The sequence below is a fragment of the Scyliorhinus torazame genome, chromosome 14 (assembly GCF_047496885.1).
Source record: "Scyliorhinus torazame isolate Kashiwa2021f chromosome 14, sScyTor2.1, whole genome shotgun sequence".
NCBI classification, from domain to species: domain Eukaryota; kingdom Metazoa; phylum Chordata; class Chondrichthyes; order Carcharhiniformes; family Scyliorhinidae; genus Scyliorhinus; species Scyliorhinus torazame.
The window spans coordinates 218,589,669-218,607,808 of record NC_092720.1 but is presented as its reverse complement, the minus strand read 5'-3'; the positions used below and the strand labels follow the sequence as shown (position 1 = coordinate 218,607,808).

At 52.7% G+C, this 18,140-nt stretch overlaps 1 protein-coding gene across 1 annotated transcript in view; it reads left to right on the top strand.

The window, feature by feature from the left end:
• Positions 1-525: 525 nt before the first annotated feature.
• The window catches only part of LOC140390526 (zinc-binding protein A33-like), a 34,400-nt gene continuing 16,785 nt past the window's right edge, over positions 526-18,140 (top strand). The window contains exons 1-5 of the mRNA XM_072475697.1: positions 526-1,262; positions 1,353-1,448; positions 1,542-1,775; positions 8,126-8,148; positions 8,246-8,361. Of these exons, the coding sequence (XP_072331798.1) occupies positions 852-1,262; positions 1,353-1,448; positions 1,542-1,775; positions 8,126-8,148; positions 8,246-8,361 (880 nt within the window). The 5' untranslated portion in view covers positions 526-851. The remainder of the gene's footprint in view (positions 1,263-1,352; positions 1,449-1,541; positions 1,776-8,125; positions 8,149-8,245; positions 8,362-18,140) is intronic.

The window sequence follows — 18,140 nt, the reverse complement described above, 5'->3', positions numbered from 1 at the left end:
GCCCCCCCCCCCCCCCCCCCCCCCCCCACGCAACGCTCACACACATCCTCTACTCCTTCAAAAAATTGGCTCATCCTCGCCCTCGTGAGGTGCGCTCTATATCAGACTCGCTTTTAATTCAAATATTATTCTTGGAAAAAATTCAGACAACCTTGTAATTCTCCAAAGCTGATTTTTATCAAAAAATCTTCATTTTCACAGTGATATAAGTTTCAGTCAAAATTCATAACAAATAAATACCAAACATCCAACTTGAGCTGGAGTCAGGCTGGGTTTACGTAAAGGGACAGGACAGGAGGAGCTGGACAATATGTTTCAGTTTGTGTTTCCCACAAAGTAAAACACAACTTGACCATCCGTGCCTGGGGCTGCTTTGAGACAGAAGTATATGAAGGAGAGCAGCAGGCTGCCAGTCACTCACACGACACAATCCCCACCTCCTCCCATCCTCTCTCCACCCACCCCCACCACCAACAGACCTTCACTCCCATCGCCTGGGTTCAATTATTCCCTGTTGCTCCCTCTAATCCTGTTTACTCCTGATTCTGCTCCGGGTTTTGTCTCCAGCTCTCAAAGTGGGCAGGACCGAGAGCAGCAAATAACAATAATTCCTTGATGTGGAGATGCCGGCGTTGGACTGGGGTGGGCACAGTAAGAAGTCTGACACCAGGTTAAAGTCCAACAGGTTTGTTTCAAATTGCTAGCTGTCAGAGCACTGCTCCTTCCTCAGGTGAATTCCGTGAGTATTGCAGGGAACGTCATGAGGGAATTACTGAACTGAATATGTTCAGTAGTGGAGCAGGAACATTGAAACTGAAAGTGGTTTGAATCAGGAAGTGCTGAGTGTGAACATGGCTTCCAGAGAGCAGGAAGAAAGTTTGTCCGAGGATTTAATTTGTTCCATTTGTCTTGATTTCTTCACTGATCCGGTTTCACTGGAGTGTGGACACAACTTCTGCCGCTCCTGTATCACCCAGTGTTGGGAAAACAAGGAGATAAACTCCTGCCCGGAATGTAGACAGGAGTTTCCAGAAAGAATCCTCAGAGGAAGTCGGATCTTAGTGAATCTGTCTGAGAAAGCTCGAAAATTAAAGCTGAATGGGAAAGAGAAGGAAAGTAAACTTCACTGTGAGGAACATCAGGAAGAACTGAAGCTGTTTTGTGAAACTGACAAGAAATTGATCTGTCTGATTTGTAGAGATTCGCGGGAACACAGAGAACACCGCTTCATCCCGATTAAAGAAGCTGTTGAAATCTACAAGGTAAAAGGGAACAGATTTGATCCCCTGATTATCTGATCACATTTTCAGGATCTAACACTTTTATTTTCTGATTTTCTCTCCCAATCCCAGGATGGGGTGAAATCTTCCTTCGATTCTCTCACAGAGAAGAAATCGACGGTTCTAGAAATGGAGCAGCAGCAGAAACAGAAGATTTCCCAAATTAGGGTAAAGTCTCCCTGTGCTGAGCTTCCAAATTTAATCCATTATTTTGTTGTTTTTATTCCAGAAACATATTATTTTTAATGTTTCTTCTTGTAGAAACAGTCGGTCAGTCTGCAGAGCCACATCACATCCGAGTTTACTAAAATGCACCAGATTCTCACTGAGAAAGAGCAGCGTTTCATCCGAGATCTCAGGGAAGAAGAGGAAAAAATTCTAAAAACAATGGAGGAAAATCTTTGTGAAATTCAGGAGAATTTAAATTCTATTCAGGAGAAACTCTCAAAGTTGGAAAACCAGTTGGAACAAAAAGACGGAGTGAGATTTCTGAAGGTGAGGGATTATATTTCAGTTTCGTTCAGTGAAAGTTCACAGTCACAACATGATCCACACGAGCCTCCTCCCATCCTACTTCATTTCCCTGTCAATATATCCTTCTGTTCCTTTCTCCCTCATCTGTATCCAGCTTCTCCTTAAATGTATCCCTGGCTTTCCCTGGGTGGGTGGAATTCAATGCTGTTCCCCCCAGGGTACATTTAGTCAGGATGTGGGGTGAGTGGAAGGGGACATGGGGAATGACACTGTGGAACATAGAACATAGAAAAATACAGCGCAGTACAGGCCCTTCGGCCCACGATGTTGCACCGAAACAAAAGCCATCCAACCTACACTATGCCATTATCATCCATATGTTTATCCAATAAACTTTTAAATGCCCTCAATGTTGGCGAGTTCACTACTGTAGCAGGTAGGGCATTCCACGGCCTCACTACTCTTTGCGTAAAGAACCTACCTCTGACCTCTGTCCTATATCTATTACCCCTCAGTTTAAAGTTATGTCCCCTCGTGCCAGCCATATCCATCCGCGGGAGAAGGCTCTCACTGTCCACCCTATCCAACCCCCTGATCATTTTGTATGCCTCTATTAGGTCTCCTCTTAACCTTCTTCTCTCCAACGAAAACAACCTCAAGTCCATCAGCCTTTCCTCGTAAGATTTTCCCTCCATACCAGGCAACATCCTGGTAAATCTCCTCTGCACCCGCTCCAAAGCCTCCACGTCCTTCCTATAATGCGGTGACCAGAACTGTACGCAATACTCCAAATGCGGCCGTACCAGAGTTCTGTACAGCTGCAACATGACCTCCCGACTCCGGAACTCAATCCCTCTACCAATAAAGGCCAACACTCCATAGGCCTTCTTCACAACCCTATCAACCTGGGTGGCAACTTTCAGGGATCTATGTACATGGACACCTAGATCCCTCTGCTCATCCACACTTTCAAGAACTTTACCATTAGCCAAATATTCCGCATTCCTGTTATTCCTTCCAAAGTGAATCACCTCACACTTCTCTACATTAAACTCCATTTGCCACCTCTCGGCCCAGCTCTGCAGCTTATCTATATCCCTCTGTAATCTGCTACATCCTTCCACACTATCGACAACACCACCGACTTTAGTATCGTCTGCAAATTTACTCACCCACCCTTCTGCGCCTTCCTCGAGGTCATTGATAAAAATGACAAACAGCAACGGCCCCAGAACAGATCCTTGTGGTACTCCACTTGTGACTGTACTCCATTCTGAACATTTCCCATCAACCACCACCCTCTGTCTTCTTTCAGCTAGCCAATTTCTGATCCACATCTCTAAATCACCCTCAATCCCCAGCCTCCGTATTTTTTGCAATAGCCTACCGTGGGGAACCTTATCAAACGCTTTGCTGAAATCCATATACACCACATCAACTGCTCTACCCTCGTCTACCTGTTCAGTCACCTTCTCAAAGAACTCAATAAGGTTTGTGAGGCATGACCTACCCTTCACAAAGCCATGCTGACTATCCCTGATCATATTATTCCTATCTAGATGATTATAAATCTTGTCTCTTATAATCCCCTCCAAGACTTTACCCACTACAGACGTGAGGCTCACCGGCCTATAGTTGCCGGGGTTGTCTCTGCTCCCCTTTTTGAACAAAGGGACCACATTTGCTGTCCTCCAGTCCTCTGGCACTATTCCTGTAGCCAATGATGACATAAAAATCAAAGCCAAAGGTCCAGCAATCTCTTCCCTGGCCTCCCATAGAATCCTAGGATAAATCCCATCAGGTCCCGGGGACTTATCTATTTTCAGCCTGTCCAGAATTGCCAACACCTCTTCCCTACGTACCTCAATGCCATCTATTCTATTAGCCTGGGGCTCAGCATTCTCATCCACAACATTATCTTTTTCCTGAGTGAATACTGACGAAAAATATTCATTTAGTATCTCGCCTATCTCTTCAGACTCCACACACAATTTCCCATCCCTGTCCTTGACTGGTCCTACTCTTTCCCGAGTCATTCGCTTATTCCTGACATACCTATAGAAAGCTTTTGGGTTTTCCTTGATCCTTCCTGCCAAATACTTCTCATGTCCCCTCCTTGCTCGTCTTAGCTCTCTCTTTAGATCCTTCCTCGCTACCTTGTAACTATCCATCGCCCCAACCGAAACTTCACACTTCATCTTCACATAGGCCTCCTTCTTCCTCTTAACAAGAGATTCCACTTCCTTGGTAAACCACGGTTCCCTCGCTCGACGCCTTCCTCCCTGTCTGACCGGTACATACTTATCAAGAACACGCAGTAGCTGATCCTTGAACAAGCCCCACTTATCCAGTGTGCCCAACACTTGCAGCCTACTTCTCCACCTTATCCCCCCCAAGTCACGTCTAATGGCATCATAATTGCCCTTCCCCCAGCTATAACTCTTGCCCTGTGGTGTATACTTATCCCTTTCCATCATTAACGTAAACGTCACCGAATTGTGGTCACTGTCCCCAAAGTGCTCTCCTACCTCCAAATCCAACACCTGGCCTGGTTCATTACCCAAAACCAAATCCAACGTGGCCTCGCCTCTTGTTGGCCTGTCAACATATTGTTTCAGGAAACCCTCCTGCACACACTGTACAAAAAACGACCCATCTATTGTACTCGAACTATATCTTTTCCAGTCAATATTTGGAAAGTTAAAGTCTCCCATAATAACTACCCTGTTACTTTCGCTCATATCCAGAATCATCTTCGCCATCCTTTCCTCTACATCCCTAGAACTATTAGGAGGCCTATAAAAAACTCCCAACAGGGTGACCTCTCCTTTCCTGTTTCTAACTTCAGCCCATACTACCTCGGAAGAAGAGTCCCCATCTAGCATCCTCTCCGCCACCGTAATACTGCTCTTGACTAGCAGCGCCACACCTCCCCCTCTTTTGCCTCCTTCTCTGAGCTTACTAAAAACACCTAAACCCCGGAACCTGCAACATCCATTCCTGTCCCTGCTCTATCCATGTCTCCGAAATGGCCACAACATCGAAGTCCCAGGTACCAACCCACGCTGCCAGTTCCCCTACCTTGTTTCGTATACTCCTGGCATTGAAGTAGACACACTTCAAACCACCTACCTGAACACTGGCCCCCTCCTGCGATGTCAAATCTGTGCTCCTGACCTCTATACTCTCATTCTCCCTTACCCTAAAACTACAATCCAGGTTCCCATGCCCCTGCTGCATTAGTTTAAACCCCCCCAAGTTTCTGTTATCTTTCCATCTCTACACAGATTAAGTCCGTGGTGGTAAGTCTTGTGGGACAGCCTTCCTGTAACCAATTCAGCCCCTTAACAGGGCCATGAATGTTCTCATCCTGCTGTCACTGGTATTCCCCCAGCAATGAGCAGGGGTCTCACAATACGGGAAGCCTGTAAATCAAACCCTGTTGGGATTACTGGTGGGATTCTGGGAGGGGATGGGGGGAGAGGGGGTGGGATTGAGGCTGTAGCGGGAATGCCCTTGTTCAGTTGCACTGTGTACCTGATTGAGGGACTGTAAGAGGTTCACGCTCCCGTTTCCTCTGACTGATGGTTCTCGACTCGAGGATTTTGTAAAGGACAAAATTACACAGACACGGGGATTGGCTCAACCACAAACTTGTTGTTTAGTGAAAACACTCCCAACACCCGAATACAAAGAGCTGTAAATAGTGTAAATAACATCACACAGCATTTAATTGGTTTTCCAATTGAAATCCCTCCACAATTTAACCTCAGCTTCCACATAAACACACAAATCACCACAACTTATTAAAAAGCATCTCCTGAAAATCCACAGACAAAACCCCACATTTCAGCCCAAACGTTCCTCAATTCAAAGCCAAATCCCCCCCGGATTTGGTTTCATCATAGATTACCATAGAATTTACAGTGCAGAAGGAGGCCATTCGGCCCATCGAGTCTGCACCGGCTCTTGGAAAGAGCACCCTCCCCAAGGTCAACACCTCCACCCAGTCCCCATAACCCAGTAACCCCACCCAACACTAGGGCAATTTTGGACACTAAGGGCAATTTATCATGGCCAATCCACCTAACCTGCACATCTTTGGACTGTGGGAGGAAACCGGAGCACCCGGAGGAAACCCACGCACACACGGGGAGGATGTGCAGACTCCTCACAGACAGTGACCCAAGCCGGAATCGAACATGGGACCCTGGAGCTGTGACGCAATTGTGCTATCCACAATGCTACCGTTGGTTGTTACCCTTAAGTTATTTTAAAACCTCAGCCCCAATCCCCCTCGTATTTGGCTGAAAAATTGCAATTCCCCACCCGGCTGCTCCTTCTGGTGTGAATTGTAGGCCCGGAAGCCAGGTTGACCGTTCTTGACCCTCCTTCTTGACTGCAGTGCCAGACCCTTGGATCTTGTCCTTTTAATGATGATTCTTATCGGAATATCACAAACACACTTCCTGAAGCCATCCCGCTGGAGGGTCAGTGCTCAGCACCTTTCAATCTCTTTACACAGTCATTTTCAATCCCAGGGTCACGGCGTTCCCGATCGCGGGAAGTGGGATCCTCATAAAATCCAACCCATGGGGTTTAAACTGAATTGGAAAAGCAGCAGTTAATGATGTTGGAATCAGGTTTAAACTGGCTTCACAAACTCATTAATGAGACTAATTAACTTCCTGCCGCTAGTCCGGTGCATTGACCCCTTCCCGACTCTGACTTAATCCCGGGAGGTTTTCCTGCCATCGACAGACTGAGCCGTGTCCTCTCGTGTGATTCCCTGTGTCCGGACACCATGCTCGCTGCTGTGACAGACTGGAGTAAATTCCACCCCGTGTGACAGTGAGTTCCACATTCCCATCACTCTCTCGGCAAAGAAGTTTCTCCTGAACTCCCGATTGGATTTATTTGTAACTTTATGGTTGTGTTATGTAATTTGGACGAACACAAGCTGCCACTTGATGCAGTTTTGAGTAAAAGTTGCTCCAAACTTTGAAGTGAGTTCAATGTGTTTTATTGAACTATTAGCACAGTTCTCAATGAGTTCGACTCTCTGCTAATCGAAATGTAGTAACTCGGTCTAACTGAACCAGCCTTGCTCTAAGCCACGTGCTGGGGTGTGATGCTGAGGATACACCCTGTCTCACTCTGTAGATGTTGGTCTGTGGAAAGAGGCGGGGTGTGAGTGCCTCATCCCTTTTATAGTGAGATACCACCCCTCAGTGTCCTGACTGCTCATTGGTCGTGTCCAAATTCTATGTGTTCATTAGCTGCATGTTTGCATATCTTAGAACACAGTACGAAGTCTTACAACACCAGGTTAAAGTCCAACAGGTTTGTTTCGATGTCACTAGCTTTCGGAGCGCTGCTCCTTCCTCAGGTGAATGAAGAGGTCTGTCCCAGAAACACATATATGGACAAATTCAAAGATGCCAAACAATGCTAGGAATGCGAGCATTAGCAGGTGATTAAATCTTTACAGATCCAGAGATGGGGTAACCCCAGGTTAAAGAGGTGTGAATTGTATCAAGCCAGGACAGTTGGTAGGATTTCGCAGGCCAGATGGTGGGGGATGAATGTAATGCGACATGAATCCCAGGTCCCGGTTGAGGCCGCACTCATGTGTGCGGAACTTGGCTATAAGTTTCTGCTCGGCGATTCTGCATTGTCGCGGGTCCTTAGAACATACTGTGCAGAAGGAGGCCATTCGGCCCATCGAGTCTGCACCGACCCACTTAAGCCCTCACTTCCACTCTAATCCCATAACCCAATAACCCCCCACAAACCTTTTTGGACACTAAGGGCAATTTAGCATGGCCAATCCACCTAACCTGCACGTCTTTGGACTGTGGGAGGAAACCGGAGCACCCGGAGGAAACCCACGCAGACACGGGGAGAACGTGCAGGGTCCGCACAGTTAGTGACGCAGTGGGGAATCGAACCAGGGACCCTGGTGCTGTGATGCCACTGTGCTAGCCACTTGTGCTATCGTGCTACTATATCATGACATATCTTATGTTTCTATCCCTATTTCTGGATTCTCTACAGTGTAAACATCTTCACTGAATCTATCAAACCCGACCCCTTTCATCATTTGAAAGATCTCTATCAGGTCTTCTCTTTTCTACAGTAAAGTTGATCAATCTTTGCTGTTAGTTGAAGCCTCTCAGTTGCTGTCAATCTTTTTGGTACTTTCTCCTATGCTTCAATATCCTTTGTGGAACATCCTCTTTCTATTCCATGTCTGCAGCAATGGGAATTGACAATTCTCAGCAGCTTGTAACAATGTGAGGGTCATTTCTGCTTTCTGGATATAGACAGTCCGTCTCTGTCAACTCAGATTTGTGTTTTGTTTATTTCAGGAGGAAGCATCTCGGAAGAGGAGGTAGGACATGAACTTTACTGAAACTCAGGGCAGGTTGGTAAAGTTACTCAGCAAAGTGTTTATGGTCAATTTATAATCAACTCTTTAATATTTACAGGATTAGCGATGAGCATAAAAAGCTGTCACTAGCAGATGATGTCCTGTCCATCGAAAAATACAACAGCCTTGTACAGTTCTCAATGTGGAGAGAAATGCTGGATGTCATTAACCCTGGTAAAACTCAGATAAGTTCCTCTGTCCTGATTTATATCTTATATTTCAATCATTATCCATATAAATATCAAAGACACCTGGCGGGATTCTCCGGTCCGCCAGCCCCCTTTTCCTGGGCAGGGGCCCTCACTGGCAGCGGGATTCTCCGCCTCTGCCACCTGCCAATGGGATTGCCCATTGTGGCCACCCCACACCGCCGGGAAACCCGTGGGCGTGGGGGCGCTGCCGGCGCAACGGAGAATCCGTCGGCAGAGAGAATGTTTAAGAGCTTTGTTATAAAGAAATGAGGATAAAAATGTTCCTGATTGGAATTAAAGTCTGATTCATGCACCTAATCCACTTTCTAAACATCATTCTCAGCTCGGTCAGCTGAAACTGTCGGCTCCCCAAACATCACCAATACCAGAACTCTCAGATGAAGCTCTGTCTCCAGAACCCATCGATACTTTACAAACTTCAGCAAGTGGAAACTCCGCCACTCCCAGCTGAACCTTTCCTCCCCGAAAATCCCGGAGTGATCGTATTTAACCGCGTGTTTCCCGGAGCTCGCAGTGCCGAGAAACTCATGGCGATAAAACGCCCCCCACCTTGGGTAAGGTGCCTGTGGGGAACGCGGGGCCGAGGCCGCTCATCGCCCCGTTTTGTGCAGTGAGGAGCTCCGCTCGTCCGAACTGCTCACTGCAGCGAGAGGTCGGGACGCTATTTTAAAATGATATCCCGATCTCCCAGGCCACCGACGCCACCCCCGACACCCCCCCCCCCCCTCCCAAGCACCAACTCACTTTGGGAGGGTCCCCAGCTCCCCCCGCAACACACACGCTGGGCTCCCCCCGCAACACACACGCTGGACACCCCCAGCCTGATCACCAGCATACAGAAAATGGCAGCTTGGCACATTGGCAGTGACAGCCTGGCAGTGCCCTTGTCAGCTAGCAGTGTGATGCAACCATCAATTCACTCAAAGACACGAGGCGAAGTAAACCGTGGTTTTAATCAGCTTAGAACAGTGCCTGCCTGCGACTGGTACAATACTGGGAACCGCCTGCAGGTCAGCTGCTCTTTATACTTCCTTTCAAGGGGAGGAGCCATGGGCGGAGCCCGTACATGCCCCAACATATCCCCCTGTGGGTGAAGCCACACAATGGCCCATAGGTGGAGCCCACAGGGTTAACAACATAACACAACAGCAGAACACGATACAAATGCACTGGTGAATTATTAGCACTATACATTCCCCACACAGGGCCACCTAGGTGCCTGTGTGCTTTGTTTGGGGTGAGCTCTGCTATTCCCCTGCTTCCCCTGCAGTGGGGCTGAGCTTCTGATGAGTGAACTGAGGAGTGGCAGCACCTGGTGTGTCACTGATTGAGCTTGGCCACGCCCATCCCGGTGATGGCTCAGCCGGGGTCTGAGGCTTTCCAGAGGGGCGGCCTGGGTGGCTCCCAAATGACCAGAAGCTCTGTGAACATTTCCAGGACACAGTGAGCAGTCAGCAGAGTGAGCAGCCAGGGGCCTGTGAGTAGCACCAAAGGGGTGTGTTTAAAACCCAGACTGCAGCAATGGGGGTCTGAGCCAGGCCACCCCGATCCCGAGGGGGACACCCCGAGTGCACAGACCTGTCACCAAGTCGCTCCCCATTACTCCCCCGGCCCAGGCAGCCCCCCCAGCAAGTCCCACAATTATTGAGGCTTTTTGAGGGTTTTTTCCCCTCTCTCTGCCCCTCAGCAGCCATGGAGCCCAGTCCCCGTTTGTAAATACTTGCACTAATTCACACCCGCGTGACTTCTGCCTGAGAGGGGCGGAGCATCGTGGAAGGGCGGAGCATACTGTGTCCAATCCGCTGATTAGATTTAAATCTATGTAAATGAGGGTGTTACATGGGCCCGCTGCAGGGCACAAACTTTGATTTCACCGCCAGGGAGGGACTGGAGCCTGGCGTCGGAATCAGTGCCGGGCACAAACCTCGATTTGTGCATTACGCCCGATTCTCCGCCCGATCGCACTTCCGGTGCCGTGAAGCGGAGGATCCGCCATATTTGTTTCCATGGAGCAGAACGGAAATATCTCGGTGTTGAGATCTTCATCTAAATTTGAGAAGAGATTTGTTTATTTTGTTGATGTCACACACACCCCACAGTTTTACACACACACACACAGTTACACACACACACAGTTTTACACACACACAGTTACACACACACACACAGTTTTACACACACACAGTTACACACACACACACACACACAGTTACACACACACACACACACAGTTACACACACACAGTTACACACACACACACAGTTACACACACACACAGTTACACACACACACAGTTACACGCACAGTTACACACACACACAGTTACACACACAGCTACACACACAACACAGTTACACACACACACACACAGTTACACACAGTTACAGACACACACACACACAGTTACACACACACACACACACAGTTACACACACAGTTACACACACACAGTTACACACACACACAGTTACACACACAGTTACACACACACACAGTTACACACACGCACACACAGTTACACACACACAGTTACAGACACACACAGTTACACACACCCCACAGTTTTACACACACACACACAGTTACAGACACACACACACACAGTTACACACACACACAGTTACACACACAGTTACACACACACACAGTTACACACACACACACAGTTACAGACACACACAGTTACACACACCCCACAGTTTTACACATACACACAGTTACAGACATACACACATACAGTTAGACACACACACACACACAGTTACAGACACACACACACAAACACACACAGTTACACACACACACACAGTTACAGACACACACAGTTATACACACCCCACAGTTTTACACACACACACACAGTTACAGACACACACACACACAGTTACAGACACACACATACACACACAGTTACAGACACACACACACAAACACACACAGTTACACACACAGTTACACGCACACACAGTTACATACACAATTACACACAGTTACACACAGAGTTAGACACACACACAGTTACACACACACACAGTTAGACACAAAGTTACACACACACACAGTTACACACGCACAGTTACAGACACAGACACACACACACAGTTACACACACACAGTTGCAGACACACACACACAGTTACATACACACACAGTTACACACACACAGTTACACGCACACACAGTTCCATACACACACAGTTACACACACACAGTTAGACACACACACAGTTACACACAAAGTTACACACACACACAGTTACACACGCACAGTTACATACACATGCACACAATTAGACACACACACCCACACACACACCGACACACACAAAGTTACACACACACACACAGTTACACACACACACAGTGACACACGCACAGTTACAGACACACACACACACACAGTTACACACACAGAGTTGCAGATACACACACACACAGTTACACACACACACAGTTACACACACACACAGTTACATACACACACAATTACACACACACAGTTAGACACACACACAGTTACACACAGTTACACACAAAGTTACACACATACAGTTACACACGCACAGTTACACACACTGCACACAATTACACACACACAGTTACACACACACACACACACACACACCGACGCACACAAGGTTCCACACACACACACACACAGTTACACACACACACAGTTACACACACAGTTACACACACACACAGTTACGCACCCACACACAGTTACACGCAGTTACATACACACAGTTACACACACACAGTTACACCCACCCACACAGTTACACACACGCACACAGTTACACACACAGTTACACACACGCAGTTACACACACACACAGTTACACACGCAAACACACAGTTACACACACACAGTTACACGCAAACACAGTTACACGCACACACAGTTATACACATACATAGTTACACACACACGCACACACAGTTACACGCACACAGTTACACACACACACAGTTTCACACACCCACACCGTTACACACACACAGTTTCACACCCACCCACACACACAGTTACACACACATAGTTACGCAGTTATACACACACACACACACAGTTTCACACACACTTACACACAGTTGCACACACACATACACAGTTACACACACACATACACAGTTACACACACACACACACACAGTTACACACACACACAGTTACACGCACACACACAGTTACACACACACACACATTTACACACACACACACAGTTACACACATGCACACATAGTCTCTCCCCGATCCCCAGTGACTCTCCCCGATCCCCAGTAAGTCTTTCCCCCGAACCTGTGAGTCTCTCCCCCAATCCCCAGTGAGTCTCTCCCCCCCGAAGCCCAGTAAGTCTCTCCCCCCGATCCCCAGTGAGTGTCTCCCCGATCCCCAGTTAGTCTCTCCCCCGATCCCCAGTGAGTCTCTCCCCGATCCCCCGTGAGTCTCCCCCTGATCCCCAGTGAGTCTCCACGATCACCAGTGACTCTCCCCCTGAACCCCAGTGAGTCTCCCCCGATCCCCAGTGAGTCTCTCTCCGATCCCCAGTGAGTCTCCCCCGATCCTAGTGGGTCTCTACCCGATCCCGAGTGAGTCTCCCCCCCCCCCCGATCCCCAGTGAGTCTCGCCCCCCGATCCCCAGTGATTCTCCCCCTGATCCCCAGTCTCTCCCCGATTCCCAGTGAGTCTCCCCCCGATCCCCAGTGAGTCTCTCCCCCCGATCCCCAGTGAGTCTCCCCCCGATCCCCAGTGGGACTCTCCCCCCGATCCCCAGTGCGACTCTCCCCCGAACCCGTGAGTCTCTCCCCCGATCCCCAGTGAGACTCTCCCCACGATCCCGTGAGTCTCTCCCCGATACGCAGTGAGTGTCTCCCCGATCCCCAGTGAGTCTCTCCCCCGATCCCCAGTGAGTCTCTCCCCGATCCCCAGTGAGTCTCCCCCTGATCCCCAGTGAGTTTCCCCCGATCCCCAGTGACTCTCCCCGATCCCCAGTGAGTCTACCCCTGATCCCCAGTGAGTCTCCCCGATCCCCAGTGAGTCTCCCCCCGATCCCCAGTGAGTCTCCCCCTGATCCCCAGTTGGTCTCTCCACGATCCCCAGCGAGTCTCTCCCCGATCCCCAGTGAGTCTCTCCCCGATCCCCAGTGAGCCTCAACCCCCAATCCCCAGTGAGTCTCTCCCCGATCCCCAGTGGGTCTCTCCCCCGATCCCCAGTGGGTCTCTCCCCGATCCCCAGCAAGTCTCTCCCCGATCCCCAGTGAGTCTCTCCCCGATCCCCAGTGAGTCTCCCCCCTGATCCCCAGTGAGTCTCCCCCCGATATCCAGTGAGTCTCCCCCTGATCCCCAGTGGGTCTCTCCCCGATCCCCAGCGAGTCTCTCCCCGATCCCCCGTGAGTCTCTCCCCGATCCCCCGTGAGTCTCTCTCCCAAATCCCCAGTGAGTCTCTCCCCGATCCCCAGTGAATCTCTCCCCCGATCCCCAGTGGGTCTCTCCCCGATCCCCAGCGAGTCTCTCCCCGATCCCCAGTGAGTCCCCCCGATCCCCAGTGAGTCTCCCCCCGATCCCCAGTGAGTCTCTCCCCGATCCCCAGCGGGTCTCTCCCCGATCCCCAGCGAGTCTCTCCCCGATCCCCAGTGAGTCTCTCCCCGATCCCCAGTGAGTCTCCCCCGATCCCCAGTGAGTCTCTCCCCGATCCCCAGTGAGTCTCTCCCCGATCCCCAGTGAGTCTCCCCCGATCCCCAGTGAGTCTCTCTCCGATCCCTAGTGAGTCTCTCACACTGATCCCCAGTGAGTCTCTCCCCCGATCCCCAGTCTCTCCCCCCATCCCCAGTGAGTCTCCCCCCGATCCGCAGTGAGTCTCTCCCCCCCGATCCCCAGTGAGTCTCTCCCCCCGATCCCCAGTGAGTCTCTCCCCCCCGATCCTCAGTGAGTCTCTCCCCCCGATCCCCAGTGAGTCTCCCCCCCCCAAAACCCAGTTAGTCTCTCCCCCGATCCCCAGTGAGTCTCTCCCCGATCCCCAGTGAGTCTCCCCCTGATCCCCAGTGAGTCTCCCCGATCCCCAGTGAGTCTCCCCCTGATCCCCAGTGAGTCTCCCCCGATCCCCAGTGAGTCTCTCCCCGATCCCCAGTGAGTCTCCCCCGATCCCTAGTGGGTCCCTCCACGATCCCGAGTGAGTCTCCCCCCCGATCCCCAGTGATTCTCGCCCCCCGATCCCCAGTGACTCTCCCCCTGATCCCCAGTCTTTCCCCGATTCCCAGTGAGTCTCCCCCCGATCCCCAGTGAGTCTCTCCCCCCGATCCCCAGTGAGTCTCCCCCCGATCCCCAGTGGGACTCTCCCCCCGATCCCCAGTGCGACTCTCCCCCGAACCCGTGAGTCTCTCCCCCGATCCCCAGTGAGACTCTCCCCACGATCCCGTGAGTCTCTCCCCGATACGCAGTGAGTGTCTCCCCGATCCCCAGTGATTCTCTCCCCCGATCCCCAGTGAGTCTCTCCCCGATCCCCAGTGAGTCTCCCCCTGATCCCCAGTGAGTCTCCCCCGATCCCCAGTGACTCTCCCCGATCCCCAGTGAGTCTCTCCCTGATCCCCAGTGAGTCTCCCCCGATCCCCAGTGAGTCTCCCCCCGATCCCCAGTGAGTCTCCCCCTGATCCCCAGTTGGTCTCTCCCCAATCCCCAGCGAGTCTCTCCCCGATCCCCAGTGAGTCTCTCCCCGATCCCCAGTGAGCCTCTCCCCCCAATCCCCAGTGAGTCTCACCCCGATCCCCAGTGAGTCTCTCCCCCGATCCCAAGTGGGTCTCTCCCCCGATCCCCAGTGAGTCTCTCCCCGATCCCCAGTGAGACTCTCCCCGATCCCCAGTGAGTCTCCCCCGATCCCCAGTGAGTCTCCCCCCGATCCCCAGTGAGTCTCCCCCTGATCCCCAGTTGGCCTCTCCCCGATCCCCAGCGAGTCTCTCCCCGATCCCCAGTGAGTCTCTCCCCGATCCCCAGTGAGCCACTCCCCCAATCCCCAGTGAGTCTCTCCCCGATCCCCAGTGAGTCTCTCCCCCGATCCCCAGTGAGTCTCTCCCCCGATCCCCAGTGGGTCTCCCCCCAATCCCCAGTGAGTCACTCTCCGATCCCCAGTGTGTCTCTCCCCCGATCCCCAGTGGGTCTCTCCCCGATCCCCAGCAAGTCTCTCCCCGATCCCCAGTGAGTCTCTCCCCGATCCCCAGTGAGTCTCCCCCCTGATCCCCAGTGAGTCTCCCCCCGATATCCAGTGAGTCTCCCCCTGATCCCCAGTGGGTCTCTCCCCGATCCCCAGCGTGTCTCTCCCCGATCCCCCGTGAGTCTCTCCCCGATCCCCCGTGAGTCTCTCCCCCCAATCCCCAGTGAGTCTCTCCCCGATCCCCAGTGAGTCTCTCCCAAATCCCCAGTGAGTCTCTCCCCGATCCCCCGTGAGTCTCTCCCCGATCCCCCGTGAGTCTCTCCCCCCAATCCCCAGTGAGTCTCTCCCAAATCCCCAGTGAGTCTCTCCCCGATCCCCAGTGAATCTCTCCCCCGATCCCCAGTGGGTCTCTCCCCGATCCCCAGCGAGTCTCTCCCCGATCCCCAGTGAGTCTCCCCGATCCCCAGTGAGTCTCCCCCCGATCCCCAGTGAGTCTCTCCCCGATCCCCAGGGGGTCTCTCCCCGATCCCCAGCGAGTCTCTCCCCGATCCCCAATGAGTCTCTCCCCGATCCCCAGTGAGTCTCCCCCGATCCCCAGTGAGTCTCTCCCCGATCCCCAGTGAGTCTCTCCCCGATCCCCAGTGAGTCTCCCCCGATCCCCAGTGAGTCTCCCCCCGATCCCCAGTGAGTCTCCCCCTGATCCCCAGTTGGTCTCTCCCCGATCCCCAGCGAGTCTCTCCCCGATCCCCAGTGAGTCTCTCCCCGATCCCCAGTGAGCCTCTCCCCCCAATCCCCAGTGAGTCTCTCCCTGATCCCCAGTGAGTCTCTCCCCCGATCCCCAGTGGGTCTCTCCCCGATCCCCAGCAAGTCTCTCCCCGATCCCCAGTGAGTCTCTCCCCGATCCCCAGTGAGTCTCTCCCCCGATCCCCAGTGGGTCTCTCCCCGATCCCCAGCGAGTCTCTCCCCGATCCCCAGTGAGTCTCTCCCCGATCCACAGTGAGTCTCCCCTGATCCCCAGTGAGTCTCCCCCCGATCCCCAGTGAGTCTCCCCTGATCCCCAGTGGGTCTCTCCCCGATCCCCAGCCAGTCTCTCCCGATCCCCCGTGATGTCTCTACCCGATCCCCAGTGAGTCTCTCCCCGATCTCCAGTGAGTCTCCCCCTGATCCCCAGTGGAGTCTCCCCCTGATCCCCAGTGAGTCTCCCCCGATCCCCAGTGAGCCTCCCCCCGATCCCCAGTGAGTCCTGATCCTCAGTGAGTCCTCCCCCTGATCCCCGGCTGTCTCTCCCGATCCCCAGCTGAGTCTCTAGTCTGTCGTCTTCTTTCCTTCTGGTGAGTCTCCCCCTGATCCCCAGTTGGCCTCTCCCCGATCCCCAGCGAGTCTCTCCCCGATCCCCAGTGAGTCTCTCCCCGATCCCCAGTGAGCCTCTCCCCCCAATCCCCAGTGAGTCTCTCCCCGATCCCCAGTGAGTCTCTCCCCCGATCCCCAGTGAGTCTCTCCCCCGATCCCCAGTGGGTCTCCCCCCAATCCCCAGTGAGTCTCTCCCCGATCCCCAGTGAGTCTCTCCCCCGATCCCCAGTGAGTCTCTCCCCCGATCCCCAGTGGGTCTCCCCCCAATCCCCCGTGAGTCTCTACCCGATCCCCAGTGAGTCTCTCCCCGATCTCCAGTGAGTCTCCCCCTGATCCCCAGTGAGTCTCCCCCTGATCCCCAGTGAGTCTCCCCCGATCCCCAGTGAGTCTCCCCCCGATCCCCAGTGAGTCTCCCCCTGATCCCCAGTTGGCCTCTCCCCGATCCCCAGCGAGTCTCTCCCCGATCCCCAGTGAGACTCTCCCCACGATCCCGTGAGTCTCTCCCCGATACGCAGTGAGTGTCTCCCCGATCCCCAGTGATTCTCTCCCCCGATCCCCAGTGAGTCTCTCCCCGATCCCCAGTGAGTCTCCCCCTGATCCCCAGTGAGTCTCCCCCGATCCCCAGTGACTCTCCCCGATCCCCAGTGAGTCTCTCCCTGATCCCCAGTGAGTCTCCCCCGATCCCCAGTGAGTCTCCCCCCGATCCCCAGTGAGTCTCCCCCTGATCCCCAGTTGGTCTCTCCCCAATCCCCAGCGAGTCTCTCCCCGATCCCCAGTGAGTCTCTCCCCGATCCCCAGTGAGCCTCTCCCCCCAATCCCCAGTGAGTCTCACCCCGATCCCCAGTGAGTCTCTCCCCCGATCCCCAGTGGGTCTCTCCCCCGATCCCCAGTGAGTCTCTCCCCGATCCCCAGTGAGTCTCTCCCCGATCCCCAGTGAGTCTCCCCCGATCCCCAGTGAGTCTCCCCCCGATCCCCAGTGAGTCTCCCCCTGATCCCCAGTTGGCCTCTCCCCGATCCCCAGCGAGTCTCTCCCCGATCCCCAGTGAGTCTCTCCCCGATCCCCAGTGAGCCACTCCCCCAATCCCCAGTGAGTCTCTCCCCGATCCCCAGTGAGTCTCTCCCCCGATCCCCAGTGAGTCTCTCCCCCGATCCCCAGTGGGTCTCCCCCCAATCCCCAGTGAGTCTCTCTCCGATCCCCAGTGTGTCTCTCCCCCGATCCCCAGTGGGTCTCTCCCCGATCCCC